Genomic DNA, 27739 nt, shown 5'->3' with positions numbered 1-27739 from the left:
AATTGGCCCATTTTTAAAATCAAGTAATGTCTAGGCACCCTAAATGTACCTGAACACAGCATGTGAACTGCAGTTATGTGCAGGCAACCACAGCTTCCTCAAATACCGCAAATCCCTTTTATAATAATTTTTCTGGCTTTACTAGTGTTTCTAAAATTGTGATTTGTATGAACGTTACCGTACATTCATGGTAATTTTTACTCACATTAAATCCCGCTTTTTTGCCAAGTACTCCGCCCAGCTTATTTTCCTGATGCCGCGCCTATCAACGTGCAGCCTGCCAATCTGTCAGCAGCCACAGTTTGTTTTTAAGCCCCATCTACACCATACAATTTTTTGTCCGATTCGAACCAACATGTCCGATCGGGATTCTAATCGATTTAATTTGCCATTGCAAAACAATGGCAAATAGAATCGAATCCCAATCGGACATGTCGGATTGAATCAAATCGAATAAATGAAATCGGACAAAAAATTGTATGGTGTAGAAGGGGCTTAAAGAGAGTCTGAAGCGAGAATAAATCTCGCTTCAGACCTCCTAAATAGCAGGGGCATTTGTGCCCCTGCTAAAACGCCGCTATCCCGCGGCTGCACGAGGGTCCCTGTCCCTCCAAATCCCCTCCGTAATGCGGGGGAGCGCTTCCGCATTGGGGCAGGGCTAACCGCCGCAGCCCTGCCCCACGAGCGTCTGTCAGCGCGTATCTCCGCCTCTCCCCCGCCCCTCTCAGTCTTCCTTCACTGGGAGGGGCGGGGGAGAGGCGGCGATGCGCCGCTGATAGACGCGACTGGAGGCAGGGCTGCAGCCATTAGCCCTGCCTCCAGGAGCGACCAAATGCACGACCAAGTCGTGCTGGGGTGGGTTTGGGGGTGAAGGGACCCCCTTTGTGCGGCGCGATAGCGGCGGTTTAGCAGGGGCACACGTGCCCCTGCTAACGCTCTGAAGCGAGATTTATTCTCGCTTCAGAGTCTCTTTAAGACTTCCTATATCAGACATGTGTCCGATTGTGGATATGCTCATTGTATTTGTAGGATATGGATGCATCCACCATTAGTGTAGGGACCCCTCTAAAAGATTGGCCTTGACGTCAGCAGAGAGGCTTAGCCCAGTCTGTTGGATATGTGGCACCAACAATCTCGTTTATTTCGGGATGTTGTGTTAGCCACTGGCTATCTCTGAGTTTTGAATCCAGGTCCCTTTAAATTTTGCTCTGTGTATTTGCCCAGCCTTGTGAGCTCCACATATGATGGTTATCAGCCTGAATGAGCGACTACTAATTTTTTGCTGTGTATTGTCAGCAGTCACAGGTGGATGCAGACATTGTCTGCAGTTATTAGTCGCTACATACCTGGAGGCACACTATAGGGACCCAACAAAGATTGAATAAACTTGGGGAGGAACTAGAAGGCAGGGAGAATTTTGGGGACGCTGGGACTGGATAACAATATGGGGCACTAGAAACTTAGGACATACTTTGAAGAACACCAGACAGGTGTAGAGTATCGGGAGCTCAGGAAAGATGCATCACACAAATGGGGGCACTGGAACTTTGTCACGCTAAATATGGTGCATGGAGTCCCTTCCACTACTGGCCACACCTACTTTATGACCGCCCAGGTATGGCTACACCACACCCAGCTAAGATACATTTCTGAAGAAAGCATTCTAAACCTTCTATTCCAAGTACCCATCTGCTGCACCTTAATGGTGTGTACACACTTGAAAGATTACTTAAAGATCTTAGACCAATTTTACCACCTTCCATGTAGTATGAGAGCCATACTCTACACAGTCTGTTCTATTGAGCTGAACTCCCCATCAGATAAAACTCTTTGCAAGATGCTGCACACAAAGATGCTGTACACATTAAAAAGATCAGTATCTGCAAAAGATCTGTTCCTGCAAAATGCATTCATAGTCTATGATATCTGCAGATCTCATACACACATATTCACTACATAGAGGTATAATTGCCATGCATATGACGAGCTTGGCAATTTCCCTGTTACTCACACCGGTTGTGTAGCGCAAGTTACACTAGCAACACAGACATTAATACTGGCTGTGAACATCTCAAAAAATGTGCTGCACCAATTGATTACAACATGTGCTGAACCATTAAACCATATACTGTAAACAGTGTAAGGAGAAAAAGAATGGCTCTCTACCCCCACCTGTTGTTCACAAGTATAACAACGCTTAATTCAAGGCAACAAGATCTTAAAACTCTTTAAAATCTAAATTATGCATTTTCCTTACAACTCATGAATAATTTGACTGAACACAGATTCACAGTGGTTGTGCAAAGATACAAAAGCTATATAGTTTCACATAGAAAGTGCTCAATGCACAATCAGTGAATGATAGACCACAACTAAGGATACATGGTATTTTAGTATGTATAGTTAGTTGCAGTTTATTATTCACCGATTATACATTCTACGTGGCACTTTAGCTTTTGTATCTTTGAACAAGCACTGTGAACATGGGTTCAGTATCAAGGAAGCTCAGTTCTGAGCCTGCCTGGATTTATTTATTTTTTTGATCAAATTATTTATGGAGTTGTTGTAAGGAAGATGCATCATTCTGATTGTAAACGGTTTTAACCACTTCACAACTGAGGGGTTTTACCCCTTCAGCATCCAAGCAATTTTCACCTTCCAGCTCCTTCCATTCATTTGCCAATAACTTTATCTCTACTTATCAGAATGAAATGTGTTAAATGTGTTTTTTTTTAATCACTAATTAGGCTTACTTTGGGTGGTACATTATGCCAAGAATTTTTTTATTATAAATGTTTTTTAATGGAAAAATAAGAAAAAAATTGGAAAAAAAATCCTTATTTTTCAGTTTTCGGCCATTATAATTTTTAAATAATGCATGCTACCATAATTAAAGTGCCCATTTGTACCGGTTATTACACCATTTAAATGATGTCCCTATCACAATGTCTGGTGCCAATATTTTATTAGGAAATAAAGATGCATTTTTTTTCAGTTTTGCATCCATCATTAATAAAAATCCCATAATTTATAAAGTAACAGTATTATACCGTCTTGACATACATATTGAAAAAGTTCAGTCCCTAAGAAAACTATTAATGCATTTTTTATAATTGTAAATTTATTTCATTGTATTTTTTTTACAAAAAAAATAAATGTTGGTAACTATTGGGGAGTGTGGGAGGTAAGGGGTTAATTTAAAATGTAAAAACAGGCCTTTGCATTTAAAAAAAGTACTTTTAGATGTAGTTTTACTATTTGGCCACAAGATGGCCTCAGTCTTTTTTTTGTTATATGTCCTGTAAGCGAAATATGTATGCTTACAGGAAGTGTACTGAAGATAGGAAACTTATTTTTTAGAATGATCGCGCAGCTTCTCATAAAAGGCGCCGATAATTGCTACGGGGACTTAGATCAATGATTAGGAATTGCTTTCTTATTCATTGATCTCCTGGCGGGCAGATGGCAACATGAACGAACGCACAAATAAGCGGGAGCGCTTTCAGCAGTGGTAGCAGCGGGAGTACGTATATTTACTCCCCTGGGCGGTTAGATGAAGTCTGCAGGGATATACTGTACTGGAGCTGTGAAGTGGTTAACACTTGAATCTTATTGCATTGAATAAGGCATTGTTGAACAACAGGTGGTGTTAGAGAGCCATTCTTTTCTCCTTGTACTGATCGATGTACGAACATTAACCACTTCAGTACCAGCTGGCTCTGGCTCCAGTGTTCTCCCCAGCATCTTTTAGCCCGGTGCTTCACCCGGCTAGTTTTGGTGAGCACCCGGCTGTCATCGGCTCACCTCCTTCTCTGCTGTAAGCAGAGTTGTGCAGAGAAGCACCAGCCCTGCATTCTCTCTCTCAACCCACTCGGCTACTTTTTCATGCCACCCGTCTTGAAAAAAAATTCTGGGGAGAACACTGGGCTCCTCGAGGACCAGACCCTGCTGCTACCAAGAAAGGGGCCTACTGACATCTCACAGCAGGGACCCGCTGTTCTCACCATTCACCCGTCGCTACTGATCTGCTGTTGCTATGACGGAAAAGCTCTATGAGCCGGTCAGGAGCAGATTTCATTGGCTCATGACCCTCTGAGCCAATGAGATTCTAACGGAGGCTTCATATCTACAGACACAACACTGCTGAGATGGGAATGGCGGGCACCAAAATACTACCAATGGCAACATTTCTGAAGCCATCTACCAATCAGCAAATAGGCTCAAATGCAGCTAGAGTGACTGCAGTACTATTGGCTCCCCTAACAAGGGCCATTTTGACATGTTTTCAGGCCATAACAAGGCACAGCTGCCAAGCCTTTGTGCTGTTGCTACGCGACAGAGGAAATAGAAACACTTATCCAATTTGCTACAAAACGGCTCCCAACGGATTTACAAAACCAGTTGTTGCAGTGTTTTTTGTGACGTGACAGACGAATGGAGAGGAGGAGTTCTGCCCAAATTGCTGCTTACACCTCACCTTTTATCAAGCTCCCCTGAAACTGCAGCTGAATGCTGCAAAAGTTGTATCGCTGAATACTCTAAGCTCAAGAAAGAACATTGTGTGCTGCAACCTTCTTTAATTATCCTATATCATAAAACCCCATGTGTCCCTGCGTCCTCCTGTGTCCATGCTTCCAGACCTGACAGTTTGCGGTCTGTGAACCACATTGCATTGGGGGAATTACAGCTTTTTCCAACTGCCAAGAAGGCAACATCTCCATGTGTGCATATACTTTGGACATCGGTGGGGGCGGAGCTTCACAGCAGCATCGACGCCCCTTCAGAGAGAAACATTGTAGTGCCCCGAGTGGCTGCTCAGGGCAAAGGCCGGCCCTGAATTAAGCTGCCTTCCCATCTGACCATAGTCTGGCCTCTGCATTACGCCAAGGTATGGTCAAGGGCAAGCATAGGCATGATCCGACTTCTCAAGCATGAAGCCAGCAAAATTCTAGAAGATGACATTCAGTAAAACCATGTATGCAATTTTGCCTCAATTCAGTATGTTGCCTCCTCAACAAGATTGTTTTCAAATGAAACCCTGGCCAATAATGCAACATAACTCCATTTTCCTGTCATGTTACTCCCAGAGTGTACAGTAAAGACTGGTAGTTTGCACTGTAGAAACTACAGATAAAATAGCCTGCGCTCACACTAGTCTCCACTTTTCTACCTAACAGACGGTGCTAGCAGGGTTGTGTGACAAAGTTATGCTGCAACAAACATTCCAAATGAACCACGTGTATTCTGCTATGTTCTAGCTGGCAGCTCTCTGTACTGATGATGTATCCAGATCCTGGTTTGCAAAGTGTACTGCTAAAATGTTCCCACAGCTTCTGAATCACCCCCTCTCCCCTCTGCAGTGGTACAATGCTAAAATCAGTAGCGTAGGTATACTATATTATTGTTCACAGCCTCCTTTTAAGTCATGTTAACCTCCCTAGCAGTATGATTACATCCGGATTTAAGGGTCTAAAAGCGGTGCAATTTTTTCACAAGCTTTTAGACCCTTAAAGCAGGAAAAATCATACCGCTAAATAGATCTGCAGCAGCCCAGCACTTATTCACCTCCCCTGGAGCCAAACCCAAACTGCAATTCTCCCTCTGTCCACCGGGTGGCGCTCTACCCTTATAGTGAGATTGCTGCCTGTGGTCATGACAACAGACAGTGATCTCACCAGCGAGATCAACAGCCTCATTCAGAATCATTCAAGATTGGAAGAAGAATGTCTGCCAGCGTCTGGATCCAAGGGGAGGCGAGTTAGAAACGCCGCCATGCTGCACTGTTCATCTATACCTCCTGGCGGGTACCACGAGTCAGGCTTGGGGTTACCGCTTTGAGCTGCGGATTTCCGACCCGAGCCTGACTTACCACTAAACACTGGAGTATAAGTACATGAAACATACAAATAAGTTAAATTGGCTTCCCCCTAAAATTGGCCCTAGACTACAATGCAAACACTACACAATACATATAGACATAGGACTATGGTAGGGATTAGATTGTGAGCTCCTCTGAGGGACAGATAGGGACAAGACTATACACTCTGTACAGAGCTGCGGAAGATGTCGGTGCTATATAAATACTAAAAAATAATAATAATACTTTAACAATCTTTGGGAATGAGCAAGTCAACCAAAGGATGATTTCATATCTGTCTGGAGATGTTCTAAATCTACAGCATCACACCATTACCTTTTCATTTTGGCTTTTTGGTGGAGGTGGTCGGCAGGTGTCACTGGACGGTTTGGGTGGAATGTACTCGGTAAGCGCCAAAATCTTTTGTCTTTCAAAGTGTATGGCCTTCTTGTGACGGGTGACAGCCTTGGAGCCATGGCGGACCCACTGCACGGACGGGAGCCATGCTGGGGAAGACAAACACAGAGTTCCAACATAAAATAGAGAAGTCACAGCAAGTAAAACTTATAATGGACATTCGCTTCTTGTAAAAGCTTTATTCTTTATGCAAATTTGGGTTAAAACAACCCCCATGCAAAATAGGCATTTTAGTTTGGAGAACACATTTTCTATCTGTACAGGAAACTCAGTGGTCTCCACCCAGTCTTCACACAAGACAGGACTACAAGACTTCCTTCTTGGGCACTACTTATATTGATCAGAAAGGATGGGCCGTGACTGCAGGAATCATTTAGCCAACTATCACAACAGGGAGAGCAAACTGGACATCAACCTTAACCACTTGCCGACCGCCCCCAGCCGATGGGTGGCGGCAAAGACTGGGCCTAAACGACCGCAATACGTATGTATAATAGGCTTTGTAATGTATACAAATGTATACAAAGCCTATTATACTGGCTGCCTCCTGCCCTGGAGGTCCCAGTGTCCGAGGGACCACCAGGGCAGGCTGCAGCCACCCTAGTCTGCACCCAAGCACACTGATTCCCCCCCCCTGCCCCCTGATCGCCCACAGCACCCCTCAGACCCCCCTTGCCCACCCCCCAGACCACTGTTAGCACCCAATCACCCCCCTAATCACCCATCAATCACTCCCTGTCACTTTCTGTCAACGCTATTTTTTTTTAACCCTAAACTGCCCCCTGCTCCCTCCTGATCACCCCCCCGTGTACTGTATGCATCTATCCCCCTGATCACCTGCCAATCACCTGTCAATCACCCCCTGTCACTGCCACCCATCAATCACCCCCTAACCTGCCCCTTGCGGGCAATCTGATCACCCACCCACACCAATAGATCGCCCGCAGATCCGATGTCAGATCACCTCCCAAGTGCAGTGTTTACATCTGTTTTCTACCCTAAACACCCACTAGTTACCCATCAATCACCCCCTATCGACACTTGTCACTGTTACCCATCAGATTAGACCCTAATCTGCCCCTTGCGGGCACCCAATCACCCGCCCCACACGCTCAGATTGCCCTCAGACCCCCCCTTATCAATTCGCCAGTGCATTATTTACATCTGTTCTTCCCTGTAATAACCCACTAATCACCTGTTAATCACCCATCAATCACCCCCTGTCACTGCCACCCATCAATCACCCCCTGTCACTGCCACCCATCAATCAGCCCCTAACCTGCCCCTTGAGGGCAATCTGATCACCCACCCACACCAATAGATCGCCCGCAGATCTGACATCAGATCACCTCCCAAGTGCAGTTTTACATCTGTTCTGCACCCTAAACACCCACTAATTACCCATCAATCACCCCCTATCACCACCTGTCACTGTTACCCATCAGATTAAACCCTAATCTGCCCCTTGCGGGCACCCAATCACCCGCCCCACACGCTCAGATTGCCCTCAGACCCCCCCTTATCAATTCGCCAGTGATTTATTTACATCCGTTCTTCTCTGTAATAACCCACTGATCACCTGTCAATCACCTATCAATCACCCCCTGTCACTGCCACCCATCAATCACCCCCTGTCACTGCCACCCATCAATCAGCCCCTAACCTGCCCCTTGCGGGCAATCTGATCACCCACACCATCAGATTGCCCCAGACCTACCCTCAGATCACCTCCAAAGTGCATTGTTTACATCTGTTCTGCCATCTAATCATCCACTGATCACCCATCAATCAGCCCGTCACTGATACCCATCAGATTAGACCCCTATCTGCCCCTAGGGCACCCAATCACCCACCCACACCCTCAGAACGCCCTCAGACCCCAGCCCTGATCACCTCGCCAGTGCATTGCTTGCATCTATTTCCCCCCTCTAATCACACCTTGAGACACCCATCAATCACCTCCTGTCACCACCTGTCACCCCCTAGCACACCTACCCATCAGATCAGGCCCTAATTTGCCCCGTGTGGGCTCTTGATCACTCGGCCAAACCCTTAGACCCCCTTCCGATCACCTCCCCAGTGCATTGATTGCATCTATTTTCCCCTCTAACCACCCCCTGAGACACCCATCAATCACCTCCTGTCACCCCCCTAGCACTCCTATCCATCAGATCAGGCCCAATACAACCTGTCATCTAAGAGGCCACCCTGCTTATGACCGGTTCCACAGAATTTGCCACTCATAGACCACTTGTCATCAAAATTTGCAGATGCTTATACCCCTGAACAGTCATTTTGAGAAATTTGGTTTCCAGACTACTCACGGTTCTGGGCCCGTAAAATGCCAGGGCAGTATAGGAACCCCAAAAGTGACCCCATTTTAGAAAAAAGACACCCCAAGGTATTCTGTTAGGTGTATGACAAGTTCATAGAAGATTTTATTTTTTGTCAACAGTTGATTTTTATTGTTTTTTTTCACAAAGTGTCATTTTTCACTAACTTGTGACAAAAAATAAAATCTTCTATGAACTCACCATACACCTAACGGAATACCTTGGGGTGTCTTCTTTCTAAAATGGGGTCACTTGTGGGGTTCCTATACTGCCCTGGCATTTTAGGGGCCCTAAACCGTGAGGAGTAGTCTAGAAAACAAATGCCTCAAAATGACCTGTGAATAGAACGTTGGGCCCCTTAGCGAACCTAGGCTGCAAAAAAGTGTCACACATGCGGTATCGCCGTACTCAGGAGAAGTAGTATAATGTGTTTTGTGGTGTATTTTTACACATACCCATGCTGGGTGGGAGAAATCTCTCTGTAAATGGACAATTGTGTTTAAAAAAAATTAAAAATGTGTCATTTACAGAGATATTTCTCCCACCCAGCATGGTTATATGTAAAAATATACCACAAAATACATTATACTACTTCTCCTGAGTACGGCGATACCACATGTGACACTTTTTTGCACCCTAACTGCGCTAAGGGGCCCAAAGTCCAATGAGTGCCTTTAGGATTTCAAGGGTCATTTTGCGGCATTTGGTTTCCAGACTACGCCTCACGGTTTAAGGCCCCTAAAATGCCAGGGCAGTATAGGAACCCCACAAGTGACCCCATTTTAGAAAGAAGACACCCCAAGGTATTCTGTTAAGTGTATGATGAGTTCATAGAAGATTTTATTTTTTGTCACAAGTTAGCGGAAATTGATTTGTATTGTTTTTTTTTTTTTTCACAAAGTGTCATTTTCCGCTAACTTGTGACAAAAAAAAATCTTCTATGAACTCACCATACTCCTAACAGAATACCTTGGGGTGTCTTCTTTCTAAAATGGGGTCACTTGTAGGGTTCTTATACTGCCCTGGCCTTTTAGGGGCCCTAAACCGTGAGGAGTAGTCTAGAATCCAAATGCCTCAAAATGACCTGTGAATAGGACGTTAGGCCCCTTAGCGCACCTAGGTTGCAAAAAAGTGTCACACGTGGTATCGCCGTACTCAGAAGAAGTAGTATAATGTGTTTTTTAGGGTGTATTTTTATACATACCCATGCTGGGTGGGAGAAATCTCTCTGTAAATGGACAATTGTGTGTAAAAAAAATCAAACAATTGTCATTTACAGAGATATTTCTCCCACCAAGCATCTGTATGTGTAAAAATACACCACAAAACACATTATACTACTTCTCCTGAGTACGGCGGTACCACGTGTGGCACTTTTTTGCACCCTAACTGCGCTAAGGGGCCCAAAGTCCAATGAGTACCTTTAGGATTTCAAGGGCCATTTTGCGACATTTGGTTTCAAGACTACTCCTCACGGTTTAGGGCCCCTAAAATGCCAGGGCAGTATAGGAACCCCACAAATGACCCCATTTTAGAAAGAAGACACCCAAAGGTATTCCGTTAGGAGTATGGTGAGTTCATAGAAGATTTTATTTTTGTCACAAATTAGCGGAAAATGACACTTTGTGAAAAAATACAATTAAAATCAATTTCCGCTAACTTGTGACAAAAAAAATCTATGAACTCACCGTACTCCTAACGGAATACCTTGGGGTGTCTTCTTTCTAAAATGGGGTCATTTGTGGGGTTCCTATACTGCCCTGGCATTTTAGGGGGCCTAAACCGTGAGGAGTAGTCTTGAAACCAAATGTCGCAAAATGACCTGTGAAATCCTAAAGGTACTCATTGGACTTTGGGCCCCTTAGCGCAGTTAGGGTGCAAAAAAGTGACACACATGTGGTATCGCTGTACTCAGGAGAAGTAGTATAATGTGTTTTGGGGTGTATTTTTACACATACCCATGCTGAGTGGGAGAAAGATCTCTGTGAATAGACAATTGTGTGTAAAAAAAATAAAAAAATGTCATTTACGGAGATATTTCTCCCACCCAGCATGGGTATGTGTAAACATACACCCCAAAACACATTATACTACTTCTCCTGAGGACGGCAATACCACATGTGTGGCACTTTTTTGCAGCCTAACTGCACTAAGGGGCCCAAAGTCCAATGAGCATCTTTAGGCTTTACAGGGGTGCTTACAATTAGGCCCCCCCCAAAATGCCAGGACAGTGAACACACCCCACAAATGACCCCATCTTGGAAAGGAGACACTTCAAGGTATTCAGAGAGGAGCATAGTGAGTCTGTGGCAGATTTCATTTTTTTTGGTCGCAAGTTAGAAGAAATGGAAACTTTATTTTTTTGTCACAAAGTGTCATCTTCTGCTAACTTGTGACAACAAATAAAATCTTCTATGAACTCACCATGCCTCTCACTGAATACTTTAGGATGTCTTCTTTCCAAAATGGGGTCATTTGGGGGGTATTTATACTATCCTGGAATTTTAGCATCTCATGAAACATGACAGGTGGTTAGAAAAGGCAGAGATGCTTCAAAATGGGAAAATTCACTTTTGGCACCATAGTTTGTAAACGCTATAACTTTTACCCAATCCAATAAATATACACTGAATGTTTTTTTTTTTTTTTATCAAAGACATGTAGCAGAATAACTTTCGCGCTCAAATGTATAGGAAATTTAACTTTATTTGAAAAATGTCAGCACAGAAATTTAAAAAAGTCATTTTTTTGACAAAATTCATGTCTTTTTTGATGAATATAATAAAAAGTAAAACTCGCAGCAGCAATCAAATAGCACCAAAAGAAAGCTGTATTAGTGACAAGAAAAGGAGGTAAAATTCATTTAGGTGGTAGGTTGTATGACCGAGCAATAAACCGTGAAAGCTGCAGTGGTCTGAATGGAAAAAAAGGCTCTGGTCCTTAAAGAGACTCTGTAACATCAGAAACATCCCCTGGGGGGTACTCACCTCGGGTGGGGGAAGCCTCCGGATCCTAATGAGGCTTCCCACGCCGTCCTCTGTCCCACGGGGGTCTCACTGCAGCCCTCCGAACAGCCGGCGACAAACCTGACTGTAAATTCAATATTTACCTTTGCTGGCTCCAGCGGGGGCGCTGTGGCTGCTCTCGGCTCCGAAGTAGACAGAAATACCCGATCTCAGTCGGGTCCGCTCTACTGCGCAGGCGCCGGAAACTTGCGCCTGCGCAGTAGAGCAGACCCGACGGCGATCCGGTATTTCCGCCTACTTCGGAGCCGACAGCCGTCAGAGCGCCTGCGCAGGAGCCGGGAAGGTAAATAATGACGTCATTTTGCACGGAGGGCTGCAGCGAGACCCCTGAGGGACGGAGGACGGTGTGGGAAGCCTCATTAGGATCCAGAGGCTTCCCCCACCCTAGGTGAGCACCCCCCAGGGGACGTTTTGACGTTACAGATCCTCTTTAAGGGGCGAAAAGACTGTGGTCCTCAAGTGGTTAAGGTGGCCACACACGATACAATAAAAATGATCCAATTTTACGGCAATTTGTTTAAAAAGATCAGATTTACAGAAAAATCTAAAGTTTTTTGTTTTTTTTTTATATTCGAACAAGGAATCCGATCGGATTTCTGGTTTTTATTCAATAAAAATTGATCAGGCATGGTGGATTTTTCTGATCAATTTTTATGAAAATTGAATGGGTTGTGGTGGATTGCCAATTTATTAATATATTCACCCAAGCAATTTTCTCAGAGTTTCCAATCCTTTTGATCATAATTGAGGAAAAAAACAGAACATATGTGTGTGGTACTTTGGGCAGTTTTTTGAAATGTTACAATCAGTCAGAAAAATTGATTGCTATTCTTGAATTTAACAGATATTTAATGAAATGGTATGGTGTGTGGCCACCTTTAGAGATAAAAGATATGTGTAAAAAAAAAAAACACATCACTGCTAAATTTCTTAAGCTGCTAAGTCTCACGAACCTGGAATTAGTTTTATCCTAATATTTAAAAGAACAGAGGTAACAAGAATATTGAGGCTCCCCTATTTATTTCCTTTTAACCACTTTATCCACCACTACTGTATATCTACGTCCTCTGTGATGAATGAAGTATGAAGTATCTAAAACCACGAGGACATAGATATACGTCTTGTAGCGGATGCAGTGCTGTGCACGATTGGGCTTGCTCCTGTGCAAACCTCCAGCACTATCTGCTGCAGCACTAATTGATGAAAGGGAATATATGTTCCCTGCACAAATAAGATTGATTTTTACCATTAAAAATGTTTATTTTTTCAAAATATATATATTGTAGCATTATTTTAGAATCAAATATCTTCACCATATATTGTGACAGGAACATAATCTAAGTTTTGTGATAAACGGTAGAAATAGCCAAACAAAATGTGTGTTTTCTTATCTATAGGAGCACTTCTCATTTATAATCTGGAATTGATAAGTCTCAGAAATGTGTTTTTTCTATGTTTTTCCTTTTTCCCATTAAGGCTAGGTCCACACTAGGCACGGTTGCAAGACGGACGCTGCAGTCCGGGATTAGGGGAAGTACCACCACACCGCAAACGGATCAGTTTTTCTAAAAAAGTGCATCAGTTTTGCATCCGTTTCCATTCCGTTTTTTACCCCAAAAAACGGACAGAAACCGTCTCTATGGTTTTCTATGGAATATGGCCATTAGGAGGGTAGTGGGTGGAGTTTTTAAGACAATAATCAATCATTTTGTCAATAGGAATCAGTGTGCAGGATGTGGGTGCGGTTAATGCTTAGAAAAAAAGGTTACTTAACATTTTTTGAGCATGGGGAATGTAGTGGCGGGGGCTGTGGGAGTGGATTTGGGACAATAGATGGGAAGTGGGAGTGGTTGTTCTGTAAAGAAAGTAGATTCGCACCATTGTAAGGATATTTGTAATATACAGGGGAGTGTTTTGGGAGTGGCTTTGTCAGAGATGACGTTGAGGGGAGGAGAAGGAAGTTCAGGCTATCCGTTTTTTTTTATCCGTTTTATGTGTTATTTTGCCTGTGGAGATGGAGTTGCGTTTTCCCATTGCTTTTCACCCTTTTCTACCCATCCGTGTATCCGTAGTCCGTAAAAATGCAGCAATTCCGGACCTTCCGTTCAGGTATTGAAAACGGGTCCCTGCAAACGTAGACGGATCCATTTTTTTCTTGGGTAAGAACGGCTGCTATTTTTAACATTAGTATCCAGGACTCCGTTTTTCATCAGGGCTGAAAAACGGAGCCACGGATACATTTCCGGACCTAGTGTGGACTAGGCCTAAAAGAAAATATTTGGAGGGAAAAAGTGCTATACAATGATAGCCTAGTTTGTCTTTAGGTGGCATAAGTAGGGATAAAGTTATTGCTGATTAAATAGAGACATCGCTAAAATGTAAAAACTGCTCTAGTCCATTAGGGGGAAACAAGGTCAGGATGTGAAGTGGTTAAACAATACCAGTTGCCTGGCAGCCCTGCTGATCATTGTGGTCTGTAGTGTCTGAATCACACACCTGACATCTGCGTGTTTGTTCATGGTCTATGGCTAAAGAATGCCACACACCATACAATTAAAAGATCCAATTTTTCGCCAATTCGATAATTACGATCCGTTGTCCCAAAAAATTGAGAGCTTTTCTTTGTTTTTGATCAATAAATCCGATTGGATTTCCCATTTTTTTTATTGTTTTATTTCTGGAGATTGGACATGTTGGAAATTTCAGACCAACTTTATCAATAATTGTATAGTGTGTGATGGATTGTCAATTACTTGATTACAGTTCCAATAATTTTTTTCTGAGCTTTCAATTATTTTATTCATGATTGGGGAAAAATGAGCATTGGTCAGATTTTTTAATTGCTACAATCAGTCAGAAAAATTGATTGCTATTCTTTAATTGAACAGATATTTAAAAAACTGTATGGTGTGTGGCCACCTTAAAGAGGAACTCCAGTGAAAATAATGTAATAAAAAAGTGCTTCATTTTTACAATAAGAAAAAGACACCTAGAGCCCAATATGGTGTAGTATGCTCAGGACAATAGTGAATAATGTAATGTGAGAAGGTTATACTCACAAACATGGGTTACCGCTGAGGCAACCACTGTGAATGCAGGTGAGGAGATTAGACCTGTCCTCACTCAGGGTTAAGAAGTCGCTCTCTGTAGATAGAAGAAAGGTAGGGGTGGGTCTACCTTCCACCAAGGGTGGACACTATAATAACTTTGATTTATTGTTTTTATTCTGCTGGCGCCTCTGTTCATCAAAGTCATCATTTTTACAATAATTATGTATAAATGATTTAGTCAGTGTTTGCCCATTGTAAAATCTTTTAAAGAGGAACTCCAGTGAAAATAATGTAATTAAAAAAGTGCTTCATTTTTACAATAATTATGTATAAATGATTTAGTCAGTGTTTGCCCATTGTAAAATATTTTAAATCCCTGATTTACATTCTGACATTTATCACATGGTGACATTTTTACTGCTGGCAAGTGATGTAGCTGCTGCTTGCGGTTTTACAGCATGCAATGCAGCTGCAGATTGGAACGGAGTCTTAAAGTTTCAGGGGCAGAAGATCAGCAGGACAGCCAGGCAACATGCATTGTTTAAAAGGTAATATGTCAGCCTCCATATATCTCTCACTTCAGGTTCCCTTTAAAGTGACTCTGAGCACCTCTCATGGGCATGCCTTTAAGCCAGACGACTTCCAACAAAGTTGTGCTATGACCACTCTGGAGGAACCTCTTGCAATGGCTGAGAACCCCCCAGCAGCTTCCCTTATGGAGAACACTAATCATCAATTATTTTGTACTGGGACAACAAAGAGATGGTTTGCATATACAGCAGTGATGCAATGGGGGCCACCTCCAATCTACCCCTTACACACTCCTAGGAGTTCTGGTTCACTATGAGCTTGCTGGGCAATCTGTAACTCTCTTACAGGTGGGCACACACATCGGACCTTCGTCACCATGCTGCTGGAACGCACATTGAGCCGCTCTGAGTGACTTCCGGTCCATTTTCTCCCCATAGAATGCATGACGTTTCTGACAGGCTGCAAGGCCAATTACAGATAGGCCAACTGCCGTTACCGCCTGCTATAAGACTTTCAGCCGATATGGAAACAGCCACCTCCCCCAACATGAGTGGCACCTTTGCAGCCCATTGGATGTAACGAAGCAGTCAATAGCGAGCACAGGCCTATAATCCTCTGCATAGTAAAAGCAAGAGGCTGTTCAAACTGATATTCTAATAGGCAGTGTATGTATACAGGTAAATATCAGTAACCAGCCATAAATGGTCACGTGGACGGAAGTGACGTCTGGCCGGCGGCCACGTGGCGGAAGTGGACCGGAAGTCACTTACAGTGGCTAGGGCTAGGCATGCTCGAATAGTGATCTGTAGGGAGCTCTGGGGGTGATCATTGTCCTTAGAGATGGCCCGAATGGTTCGCCGGCGAACGGTTCCAGGCGAACTTCCGGTGGTTTGCGTTCGCCATAATGTCAGTGCCCACCCACCTTCTACCTTGTTAGGCTTAAAGGGAACCTAAACTGAGAAGGATATGGATTTTTCCTTTTAAAATAATACCAGTTGCCTGACTCTCCTGCTGATCTTGTGTCTCTAATTCTTTTAGCCACAGCCCCTGAACAAGCATGCAGATCAGGTGCTCTGACTGAAGTAAGACTGGATTAGCTGTATGCTTGTTTTAGGTGTGTGATTCAGCCACCACTGCAGCCAAAGAGATCATCAGAACTGCCAGGCAACTGGTATTGTTTAACAGGAAACATCCATATCCTTCTCAGTTAAGGATCCCTTTAAAGTGAACATCCACTCTTGTTGAAAATTTCTCATAACCTGTATCAATACTGCATTTAGAGTTTTGCTATATATTGTTATTATTAACGACCTTTTCAATTGGTGCTGGATAAGATTTTCTGAAACTGACAGCAAGTCCAAGTTGCATTTCATTCTAGTCTGGTATATGCAGTCTGTATTACACCAGCTTTCAGTATAGGTAGCCCAGTTACTTTCACCATCCTGCAGCAATAATTAGTAAGGATAAGCAAGCACAGTTGTGCCTGCAAAGGTGGCACAGAAGTGAGTGGTTAACTTACCCAGATGTTCAGCTCTTATTGCTGCACAACACCCTCCTGACAATTCCTGTCTCACAGCCAGGGCTGTGTCTGATCATGCTACCCTGGTGTTTAGGCTACTGCTAATGCTCAGTGTGATTTTTTTGCTGCCATGCAGACATGCACAGCAGATACTATTTGTTCCAGCTTATGCTGATTTTCGTGACCAAGATCTCTGCAGCCATGCCTCCTACACACCCCTAATTTGGAGGGTAGGGCTGCAATTTGTGCAGAAGTAGCTCAGGGAGGTTACTTTCTACTATCAACAGGAACTAGGGGTGCATCTATCAAAAATCACAGTGAGCAGGTGTGTGCGGCTTCATCATATGATTCTTAGTAATTGGTTACAAGGACCAGCAAAAAGTGTTGCTTGTTTTCCACACCTGCATACAAACAATGATTGGCAGGAATGTCTGGCTACCATCTTTTGTCAGAATCTGTTTTGTTCAACAAGAAGGGGAGCATTTGAATTCAAATACACAAGATAAGGAATATAAAATATGGTGTGGAATGAATCCTAGTATCCTAGATGTACTGAAGCGATTACTTTTCCTCAACAAAAGGTGGGATTTTACTTTAAAGTGACTACGTTGTGAGGGATCATGAGGCTGCCGCATGTATTTCCCTTTAAACAATGCCAACTGCCAGGCTGACTTGCTGATTTTCCTGGCCTCAGTAGTGTCTGAATCACACACTTGAAATACGCATGTAGTTAGTATGGTAAAACATTAGTCGGAGCACCTGACCTGCTTACTAGTTCTGGATCAGGGGCTGAAAGTAATGGAGTCAGAGGATCAACAGTATTGGCAGGCAACTGGTACTGTATCAAAGGAAACAAATAGGGCAACCTCCATAACTATCTCATTACAAGGTCACTTTAAAGTACCCCTGAATGGGGTTTTGAACAATATACTTTTTATACCGTTGGCTTTCTGTTGCTGTGAAATACATCACAGCACCATCCTTCAACACCCTCTATGTCCCCAGCTCTACTTAGCCTTGGACTATGGGTGGGGAGGAAGTGTCAGCTCTTCCTCCTCTCCGCCCATCTTTAGTTCCGCCCCCTGCACTCATAGATTATAGTTCCTCATGTGTTACTGCACGTAGGGCTCATGGGAGCTGCACTGTGTGTGGGCTTGTGGTAATTGAGGTCAGAACGATAGTGAATATTAGTACACAATCATTTCTACAGAAATGTAGTCTGTATCTATTGATTTTCATACTTTGTCACATGGTCACACCTGATTCAAGCTGTGATGCACATTGGGCTAATCATATTATTCTCTCCATCACTTATCAACTTGGAAATCAGTCAGACAGCCTGATCTGCATATTTACAAAGGGTCAGTGAAACAGATGTATTTATGTATTTTAATCTACAATCACTCTTTTGATTAGATTTTTGAATTAAATCAAGAAAAAGAATTGATGCACATTTGGCTGGGCAGTCAATCAGAAATATTCAATATTGGCCAGATAAACAAAAATCCTTTGATTGGACATGACAACATTTTTTTTAATTGTGCAGGCATTGGCTAGTGTTCTGTTAAGTATCAATTGAGTTTTGTTCAACCGAACTATGTAACAAGGATAAATGTAAGACTGATTCCTTGTATTTGTGCTTTGGCATCGATCAAACAAGAGTTTGCAATGATCAAAATGTGTATAGATTGATATTAGATAGATATTCTGCTAAAAATTCACCAGATATCGCTTTTGGTGTGTCGTCCAAGTTTTGATTGCTATTTGGTTTGAACGCAAACATCTATTGAAAGGATGATGGCACATAATTGGATTAGTGCATGGCCAGCTCTATTAACGGTTTGGGGCAGGGATGTTGAACTCCAGTTCTCAAGGGATCCACTTTTTTTGGCTCAGCTCAAACTAACTGATGGGACTGAATCAGCAAAGATGTGGTTCAACAACTAGAACACATTTCTCAGTCCATCCTAAACACTGGCATGAATATTGCCTTTGAGAACTGTTTACATATTTTCAAATCTCTAGGGGAAAAAAATTAGAGTACAATAAAACCTTTGATTGCAAGTAACTTGGTTTTACAGCGCTTTGCAAGACAAGTTACATTTCTTTTGGAATATTGGCTTGATATACAAGCAGAAAACATATGCTGTGCCAGTATGTCACATCACCACAAATGAGCCGATGGTTCATCTTTCATTGACGCTGCTGGATTGTACTTCATTGTACTTAATCTGAGTTTAGGGACAAAGTCACATTTTCATGAAATCCTTAAAAGTAGGCAAAAGCTACAGGTCCTTGTTAAAGCCACACATAAAAAGGTTGGGGTGAGCCAACAGATGATTCTGTTAGCTATAGTGAAAGCCTTTTTTACATTATACAGTACAGTGCTTTGTACTAAATGTTTTTCTAGAAAGGTTTTTGGATTGTGGAACGATCCTTATGGGGAAATTCACTTTGATATAAGAGTGCTTTGGATTTCAAACACATTTCTGAAACAAATTATGCTCACAAATCAAGGTTCCACTGTATTTAATAACAATAAAAAGTAAAGAAAGATTCTAAAGTATAACCCTCGGATGCAGTTTATCAGCAAGTGGCCACATCTGAAAAATGACAATGATTTAACCCTCCTGGCGGTAAGCCCGAGCTGAGCTCGGGGTAAGCCGCCGGAAGGCACCGCTCAGGCCCCGCTGGGCCTATTTGCATAATTTTTTTTTTGCTGCACGCAGCTAGCACTTTGCTAGCTGCGTGCAGTGCCCGATCGCCGCCGCTACCCGCCGATCCGCCGCTATCCGTCGCGCCGCAGCCGCCCCCCCCCCCCCCCAGACCCCGTGCGCTGCCTGGCCAATCAGTGCCAGGCAGCTCTATGGGGTGGATCGGAATCCCCTTTGACGTCACGACGTCGATGACGTCATCCCGCCCCGTCGCCATGGCGACGGGGGAAGCCCTCCGGGAGATCCCGTTCTTTGAACGGGATCTCCGGATCTCCGATCGCCGCCGGCTGGGGGGATGCCGCTGAGCAGCGGCTATCATGAAAAAAAATAAAAATAAAAAAAAAAAAGATTTGCTGCCCCCTGGCGATTTTTTAGCAAACCGCCAGGAGGGTTAAAAACTGAAATGATAGTGATGGGTCCTACAATCCTCTGGCAGCCATTGGCAGTTTATGTGGTGACCTATGGGGCAGAAAGGAGATGGAGAAGCAGGACACTTATCACAGCAACTGGAGACACACCAGTCAGCCAGAAAATTCCACTGTATTCAGCTTGTCAACCCTTCTTAGAGGAGTGCTGGCAGTGGTTTAGAAATAGGAAAGCAGTGTTCTCAGAATTTTTTTCCAGTTGAGTGGCATGAAAAAGTAGCCGAGTGGGGCAATATGAGAAAATGCGGGGCCGGTGCTTCTGTGCGCAGCTCTACTTATAGTATAGGAGGAGGTAAGCTGATGACAGCCGGATGCTCATCAAAACTAGCCAGGTGGAGCACCCAGCTAAAAGAGCCTGGGGAGAACACTGGGAAAGCATCAAACCCTTTGGACCAGAGGGGGCCTTGTTCAACTGCTGTATTACCTAATCATCGATTGGTGCTATGCTGGTAATAATCATCTCTATATGTGCTTTAAATCTACTGTGGTAATCATTAACAAATGGCTCAGCTCCACTGCTTATATCTCTCTGACACTGCAGCTGCCCTTGGCCAAAACCATCACAAATGACGGTTTCAGTAGTGAAATGTCTGATGCCTATATGTAAATAAGTTAGATGTCCTGAATCACAAAATGTGTGACCATCCGTGAAAATGTGAGTAAGTGTTTAAAAAACATAGCTATGGAAACAGAGTAGCAGTGGATACTGAGCTTACGGATCATTAATAGCGAAGCAGGAAATATAAATAAAAGTAAAAACCACAATACGTGGTAAAGCTAGGGAAAAAAACGACTACAAACATTTATAAAGGTTACAGAATACTGTAAACATGACCGCATCAAGAACTTTTATGACAGTTCTAACTTGCGCCTTGTTATAATTTAAGTAGGCCTCAGTTATCTGGACTGAGTTTTAGGTAAAAGGCTTGTTCGCAGAGTATACCTTTAAATAGAGTTTTCAAAGATGCAGGCAGAAGCATCTCAGTGTCTGCTTGAAGCAGATGATACAAGCAGATACTGAGAAGTTGTTCCTAGTCCAAGGTCTTAGGCCTACACTGCCCCAGACAAATGGACTACGGGAACAATCAACATAGGCCATATTTCTAAAACAGAACATTCCTGTATGTAAGTGAAAGTGGTCATGGAATATTAATCGAGTAGGTGTGTGTCCTGACATTACAAGGGATCTGAACCAATCATAGATGGCTCAGATGAGGTCACATTTAACTCTTTCTGGTTCATATAAAACCCACAGCCGGAGTATGGAGTGGCACTTTTCTGTCTTGCTACCTGTCCCAGCTGGCTTAAACCATTATATAATCCATTTCTGTTCTGATATGATGTATGCTGTACATAGGTAGTCTAGAGGATGTAACATAGTATAGAAAGAAGATAACCTGACTAACATTCAGGAGGAAGGTTAGTCAAGAGCTGTAACGCAACATGATAATCTGCTTGGCTAAGATGTGACGAACTGTATCTGTATATCTGTTTCCTGAATAAACAACTTGTACTTTGAAGACGACTGAGAACGGTCTATCTCCAATAATGCTTGCTGTGTGAGAGTCAAGTTATCTCACAGTCTGTGAGGTGCAACTCTAAGAAGTTGCTGGTGTCGAAGAAAAAAGGTGAATAATTACACGCCTATTTGAGCCTCTTCACTTGTACAACTTACCGTATTCTTCTGGCACTACAGCCCTGAGTGAGTTTTGTCCTCATTTACCATCTGCCTCCATCCATCTTGATCACTCTTTGCCATTCATTTATCCCTATCATACCTAGTGGACTGCTGTTATATCATCCATTCGCATTGCACAAGTTATTCCCTTTCTTCTTACGAGGTACAACATCTGCTTTGTAAAATTGGCATATTTCCATTCTCTGTATTTCCCAGTCATCTGGCCACGTGGGGTTTTTATATTCCTTTATGTATTTTGTCCTTTTATTAATTATTCTACTTCATGGTTAAAGGGAACCCAATTTGAGAGGGATACAGAGGCTGACATGTTCATCTCCTTTTAAATAATACACATTGCCTGGGAGTCCTGCTGATTCTCTGCCTCTAATACTTTAAGCTATAGACCCCGAACAAGCATGCATATCAGATGTCTATGACAAATCTGATTAATGACTAATCTGAAGATTAGGCCATCTCCTTCCTTGACTATTTGAATTCAAACTCTCTTAATTTTTTATGCCAATTTTTACTTTAAGGTTTGGGCTATCCTAGGTTATTTGAATAAGGTTTGCTATTTATTTGCGTTGCTTCTATATCTCTCAAGTGCTTACGCGTTTTCCCCATTTACTCGGCTCATAGAACTTCTCCCAGTTTCGTAGAACATCTTCATTATTTGCAATATTGTAAATATCTTATCAGTTGTGCTTTTATTTGGTCTGAGGCCACTTTCATTCTCTCCTAAGATCTTTTCTGCACAATTTGCCAATTAGCTACTACACAGGGAATAATGATTACAGCCGATCATCTATCTGTAGATGATTGGCTACAAACAGTGGTCGTTTGGGTGGCGGGATTAGCATTAGGTATAACAAGGGGGAGGTTAGTGTTAGGCACTAGAAGGGAGAGTTATTGTTAGACACTAAAAGGGTAGCGTTGATGTGAGAATGGGGGAGCGGGTTAGTCTGTAGTAAGATACTGGTAATGTAAAGTACCAATATTTTTACTAGTGGCACCACCTGGTACCCAACTCAAACGGTTGTGGCGCTACATGTATACGCCAAAACCACCACAAATTATTATTTCAGTTGTCAAATGTCTGTACGTAAGAAGTTAGATCTTCTAGATTATGAAAATTTGACTTTAGCCCACCATATGTGAAAATGTGAGTGTGTCTTTAAAATAGCTATGGAAACTTATTGTAGCAGTGGATACCAAGCTTACCGAATCAGGAAATAGAAATTAAAAAGTTAAAACCACACTATTTGGTAAAGCTGGAAATAATAAAAACTACAAACTAACAAAAGTTATGTTATACTGTAAAAATTACTAGATCAAGTAATTGTATGAACGTTCTAACCACCCACTTGCTGCCTCTTCATTTGTACAGCTCATGAACAAACTAGAACAACTGCCGTAATGAAAATAAGAAGCCAAAAAGTATCAGCAAAATCTGTTCTACACGCAAAGCCAAACTGCAGTTCTTGGATAGCTGTGTACTACAATGCTGGACTGTCAGGCTGAGACAGCCTGTTGAGGTTAATAAGGTACTGTGTCACAAGCCTATGAGGTATCACTACCCAAGAGCCCTACAATGAAGCTGAGGGCAGCAGGCAGAGCAATCACATAAACACAAATTCTAAAAAGTTAATTAACAGCATTTAGATTTAAAGCCCATATGTCAGGAAAACACGGTGGAGAGACGCCCAGGAGATAAAATAATTAAAATGTTACAATAATGAGGTGGCTTACCTCATAGATGACAACACTTACGGTACTGTTCAAAATAGTTTATTAGCACAAGGCAACACGTTTCGTAGGCTCAAACGCACCACTTCATCAGACCAACAATCTGTGCCTGGCGTGCTTCAGAAGTCAATATCGGGCGCCTCAGTCATATAATTTACACCCCCTGGATCACAAACGCCTGACCCTCAATGCCAACTCCCTGCTAGACCCGCTGCAATCTGGATTTCGGCCTACACAAGCAAGGCATGTGTAATGTCTCTTGGAAGTTCATCTAAGCTGTGGCAATTAAATTAAATGTTAGGAAACACTAATAGACAGATTTAGAGGGAGCAGAGGCAGTATAACAAACATGTACATTCTAAAGGGATGTCTGGGATGCCTTTTACTTGTGTGCTGCTTTCACTGCACGGACAGCATGTAACAAAACAGAGACAACTCCACACTGCTCTGCTGTTACCAAACAGGTTTTTGTGAATTGAAGCCATGGGTTTTGGCAAATTACCAAACTTCTACAGCACCTCTGAAAATCTTGATGAATTAGCAAAAAAAAGGTCTAAAATACCGAATGCTGTATTTTCCCGACTTTTTTTTTTTTTTTTCAAACAGCCTTTGATGAATTGAAGCCAATGGATGCGCGGCACTGCTGTGGAGAGATGTCACGCTGGAACATCGGGAGGCGGTAAGCTTCTTCTCATTAATGCTCTGCTCCCCACTCTGCAAAGGGAAGGAGGGAATGAATGGACAATATGCTTTACTGGGCTTGTGGCTAAGCACTTCTGCCTATCTACACAGGGGTGGAAGGGGCACATCTTACCATCTATAGGGTAAGAAAAGGGCAAGATGACTATAGGGGGGCACATCTGACTATAGGGGAGAAGGGGGACACATCTGACTACCAATAGGGAAGCACATCTGATTATATATATATATATATATATATATATATATATATATATATATATATATATATATATATATATATATATATATATATATAGGGGGGGACGACATCTGACTATCTATATGGGGGAGGGGAGGTAGGCACATCTGACTACCTATAGGGGGCACATATAGGAGAGAGGAGGGCACATTTGACCACCTAGAGGGGGGTACATCTGACTAAAAAGGGGGCATGACTTGAGGGGTGTGGCCTGTGATAAGTGGCAGGGATTAGTTATATAGTTATTTGGGTTGAAGAAAAGACATACGTCTATTGAGTTCAACCAGAAAAAGTACAACACCAGCCTGCTCCCTCACATAGTTACATAGTTATTTGGGTTGAAAAAAGACATACGTCCATCGAGTTCAACCAGACTGGATCAACATATCCCTGTTGGTCCAGAGGAAGGTGAAAAACCCTTACAAGGCATGGTCCAATTAGCCCCAAAAGGGAAAAAATTCCTTCCCGACTCCAGATGCCAATCTGATAAAAGCCCTGGATCAACATCACTGGGCATTACCTAGTAATTGTAGCCATGGATGTCTTTCATTGCAAGGAAAGCATCTAAGCCCCCTTTAAATGCAGATATAGAATTTGCCATAACTACTTCCTGTGGCAATCCATTCCACATCATAATCACTCTAACTCAGAGGTGCCCACACTTTTTCGGCTTGTGAGCTACTTTAAAAAGTTAGCAGGTCAAAATGACCTACCTATGCACAATTTTAGGAGCACACTTGTATATGTTACGGCCAGAACCCGAAGTTTGGCCACTTCGGGTTCTGGCCGGCCAATGCGCGAAGTGGCCGCTGCGCTGCGGCCAATGTTAGAAATGGAATGATTCCTCTGAGGTTAATGTATCTTCTGGCCGCAGCGCAGCGGCCAAACGTATAACAACTTAGTGAATTTATTGCAATTCAGCCGGCGGCAATGTAACAATTCAAGCCGCCGGCTTTTTTTTTCTCTGCCTCTCTCTCTCCTCTTATGGGCAGTCGGCGGGGACATGCGTGTCCCCGGGAGTCGTTCGTGGCGCCAGGGCAGCAGAGCGGGGAGGCTGCAGACATTGCTTCTGCCAGCACCCGCTCTGCAAGAACAGCAGGATCCCCCTGCCGCGACGAACGACTCCGGGGGGACACGCGTGTCCCCGCCGGCGGCCCATAGGAGAGCGAGAGAGGCTGGGGGGGGAGGAGAGAGAGGCAGAAAAAAAAAAGCCGGCGGCTTGAAATGTTACATTGCCGCCGGCTGAATTGCAATAAATTCACTAAGTTGTTATACGTTTGGCCGCTGCGCTGCGGCCAGAAGATACATTAACCTCAGAGGAATCATTCCATTTCTAACATTGGCCGCAGCGCAGCGGCCACTTCGCGCATTGGCCGGCCAGAACCCGAAGTGGCCGGCCAGAACTAGAAGTGGCCAAACTTCGGGTTCTGGCCGTAACATATATACAGAATGGAAAATGTAGTGGGGTCGGGATCTACCATGAAGTCCCTCCCAATCTACCTAATGGACACCCATGCTCTAACTGTAAAGAACCCTTTCCTAAATAATTGGCTAAAAGGTTTTTCCTTCATGCGCAGATCATGTCCTCTAGTCCTTTGTGAAGGCCTAGGGATGAAAAGTTCATCCGCCAAGCATTTATATTGCCCTCTGATGTATTTATACATGTTAATTAGATCCCCTCTAGGCATCTTTTCTTTAGACTAAATAAACCCAGTTTATATAACCTTTCTTGATAAGTGAGACCTTCCATCCCTCGTATCAGTTTAGTTGCTCGTCTCTGCACCTGCTCTAAAACTGCAATATCTTTCCTGTAATGTGGTGCCCAGAACTGAATTCCATATTCCAGATGTGGCCTTACTAGAGTTACCGTAAACAGGGGCAATATTATGCTAGCATCTCGAGTTTTTACTTCCCGTTTAATGCATCACAAAATTTTATTAGCTTTAGCTGCAGCGGCTTGGCTTTGAATATAATTATTTAACTTGTTTTTGACGAGTACTCCTAAGTCCTTCTCCAAGTTTGATGTTTCTATCTGTATCCCATTTATTTTGTATGGTGCTAGACCATTGGTATGACCAAAATGCATGACTTTACATTTTCCAACAATTAATTTGATCTGTCATTTATATGCCCATATAGCCATCCTATCCAGATCCTGTTGCAATATGTCACTATCTCCCTGTGAGTTGATGATTCTGCACAATTTTGCATCATCTGGAAAAATAGCAATATTGTTTTCTACTGCATCTACTAGATCAGTGGTCCTCAAACTAAGGCCAGTGGGCCAAATGTGGCCCCCTGAGGCTTTTTTACCGCCCCCTCCCCCACACACAAAATGTATTAGTTATAGATGTGGTCAGCTACATCTTTAAATATTGCTGGTCCGTATATAGAATAGAAGTGCTGGCACCACTCTTCCACATGAATGCCAGAAAGCAGTAATTCGCTGGTTTCCCATCAAATTCCACATCAGGTGACACTGCTGTCCAATTGGACTGCAGGTTGTCACATGGGTATGCTTCACTGTCTGGCCCGCAAAGACTTCCACATCATTTTATGTATACTCCCCCCCCCCCAGCAGTCTGAAGTATGTTGACCCGGCCCTCAACCCAAAACGTTTGTGGACCCCTGTACTAGATCATATAGATTATTAGGGCACCAAAGCTTATATGGACATAGGCCCATGAGCTTTAAATCGGGCCCTGCCCTGCCCACCCCCCAGTATAAGTAGCCAGAGAGCCCCCCCTAGAACATGTAGCAAGAGAGACCTTCACAGTATAGGTAGCCAGAGAGAACCCAAGCCCCCCACAGTATAGGTAGCCAGAAGGCCCTTTGTCTTTCTTTTTAATATATGACTGGCTTGTAAGGTGAATAATCTGGCAGAAGTGCAAGAGCTGCCAATGACTCTGCAGAGATGGGAGTCACATTGTGATAGGCTGTATAGCACTTGTTTACTGAAGAGTGTGGAAGACCTGTCTCATGCCCAGAAGCGAACACTAAGAATCCAGCGCAGGAGACTTGGGAGCAGCCGGCGCCACCATAGGCCATAATAGGAACTACGGCTATAGCAGCGCACAGAGTGTAAATTCGGCGCCGTCAGAAGACAGAGCTGAAGTTACATTTAAAACCCTGTAATTCGGCTTCCAGCAATAGCAGAATTACATCATTCCCCACTATCCATAGCGGCCTGGAGGGGGAATATTAATTAACACGGCCGGGACTTGTGCGGCAGCAGGATCAGCCATATACCGGCTGTATCCTGCGCCCAAGTCTCCCGGCGCCAATTCATCTTGTACTCCCCAGAAGGAGGTCATGTATGGTGCTCCACTGCTGCTCTGCATCTTAACTAGTAGAAGCCTCTTAACGGTTCAGAGGTTTGCCATGTCCTCCCAGCCGTCACTGCTGCCATACAGGACTATCTTCTGGTTCGCGGCTACACTTCCATCCATGTACAAGTGCGGCTGTACTGCGCAAGCACGAGCAGGGGCGTAGGGCCTGTGGTC

The 27739-nt window shown here is 43.4% G+C and overlaps 2 protein-coding genes across 6 annotated transcripts in view; one reads left to right on the top strand and one right to left on the bottom strand.

Annotated features, from left to right (window-relative positions):
* The window catches only part of MRPL10 (mitochondrial ribosomal protein L10), a 44690-nt gene that overhangs the window by 12962 nt on the left and 3989 nt on the right, over nucleotides 1–27739 (bottom strand). The window contains exons 1-2 of one of the 4 annotated variants that reach the window (XM_068263120.1): nucleotides 15608–15671; nucleotides 6194–6363 (exon numbers count right to left, since the gene is read on the bottom strand). In XM_068263120.1, coding sequence (XP_068119221.1) covers nucleotides 6194–6363; nucleotides 15608–15638 — 201 coding nt within the window. In that variant the 5' untranslated portion in view covers nucleotides 15639–15671. Of the gene's footprint in view, nucleotides 1–6193; nucleotides 6364–15559; nucleotides 15672–27739 lie in introns of those variants that run through there. The other 3 variants (XM_068263117.1, XM_068263118.1, XM_068263119.1) reach the window with 3 other exon arrangements.
* LRRC46 (leucine rich repeat containing 46) overlaps nucleotides 4760–27739 on the top strand; it is a 93686-nt gene continuing 70706 nt past the window's right edge. The window contains exons 1-2 of one of the 2 annotated variants that reach the window (XM_068263112.1): nucleotides 4760–4888; nucleotides 23903–23975. In XM_068263112.1, the coding sequence (XP_068119213.1) occupies nucleotides 23927–23975 (49 nt within the window). In that variant the 5' untranslated portion in view covers nucleotides 4760–4888; nucleotides 23903–23926. Of the gene's footprint in view, nucleotides 4889–23077; nucleotides 23095–23902; nucleotides 23976–27739 lie in introns of those variants that run through there. The other variant, XM_068263113.1, reaches the window with a different exon arrangement.

This window comes from Hyperolius riggenbachi, chromosome 12 (assembly GCF_040937935.1).
Source record: "Hyperolius riggenbachi isolate aHypRig1 chromosome 12, aHypRig1.pri, whole genome shotgun sequence".
Taxonomy (NCBI): Eukaryota; Metazoa; Chordata; class Amphibia; order Anura; family Hyperoliidae; genus Hyperolius; species Hyperolius riggenbachi.
The sequence above is the reverse complement of the archived record's forward strand: the minus strand, read 5'-3'. Positions and strand labels throughout refer to the sequence as shown.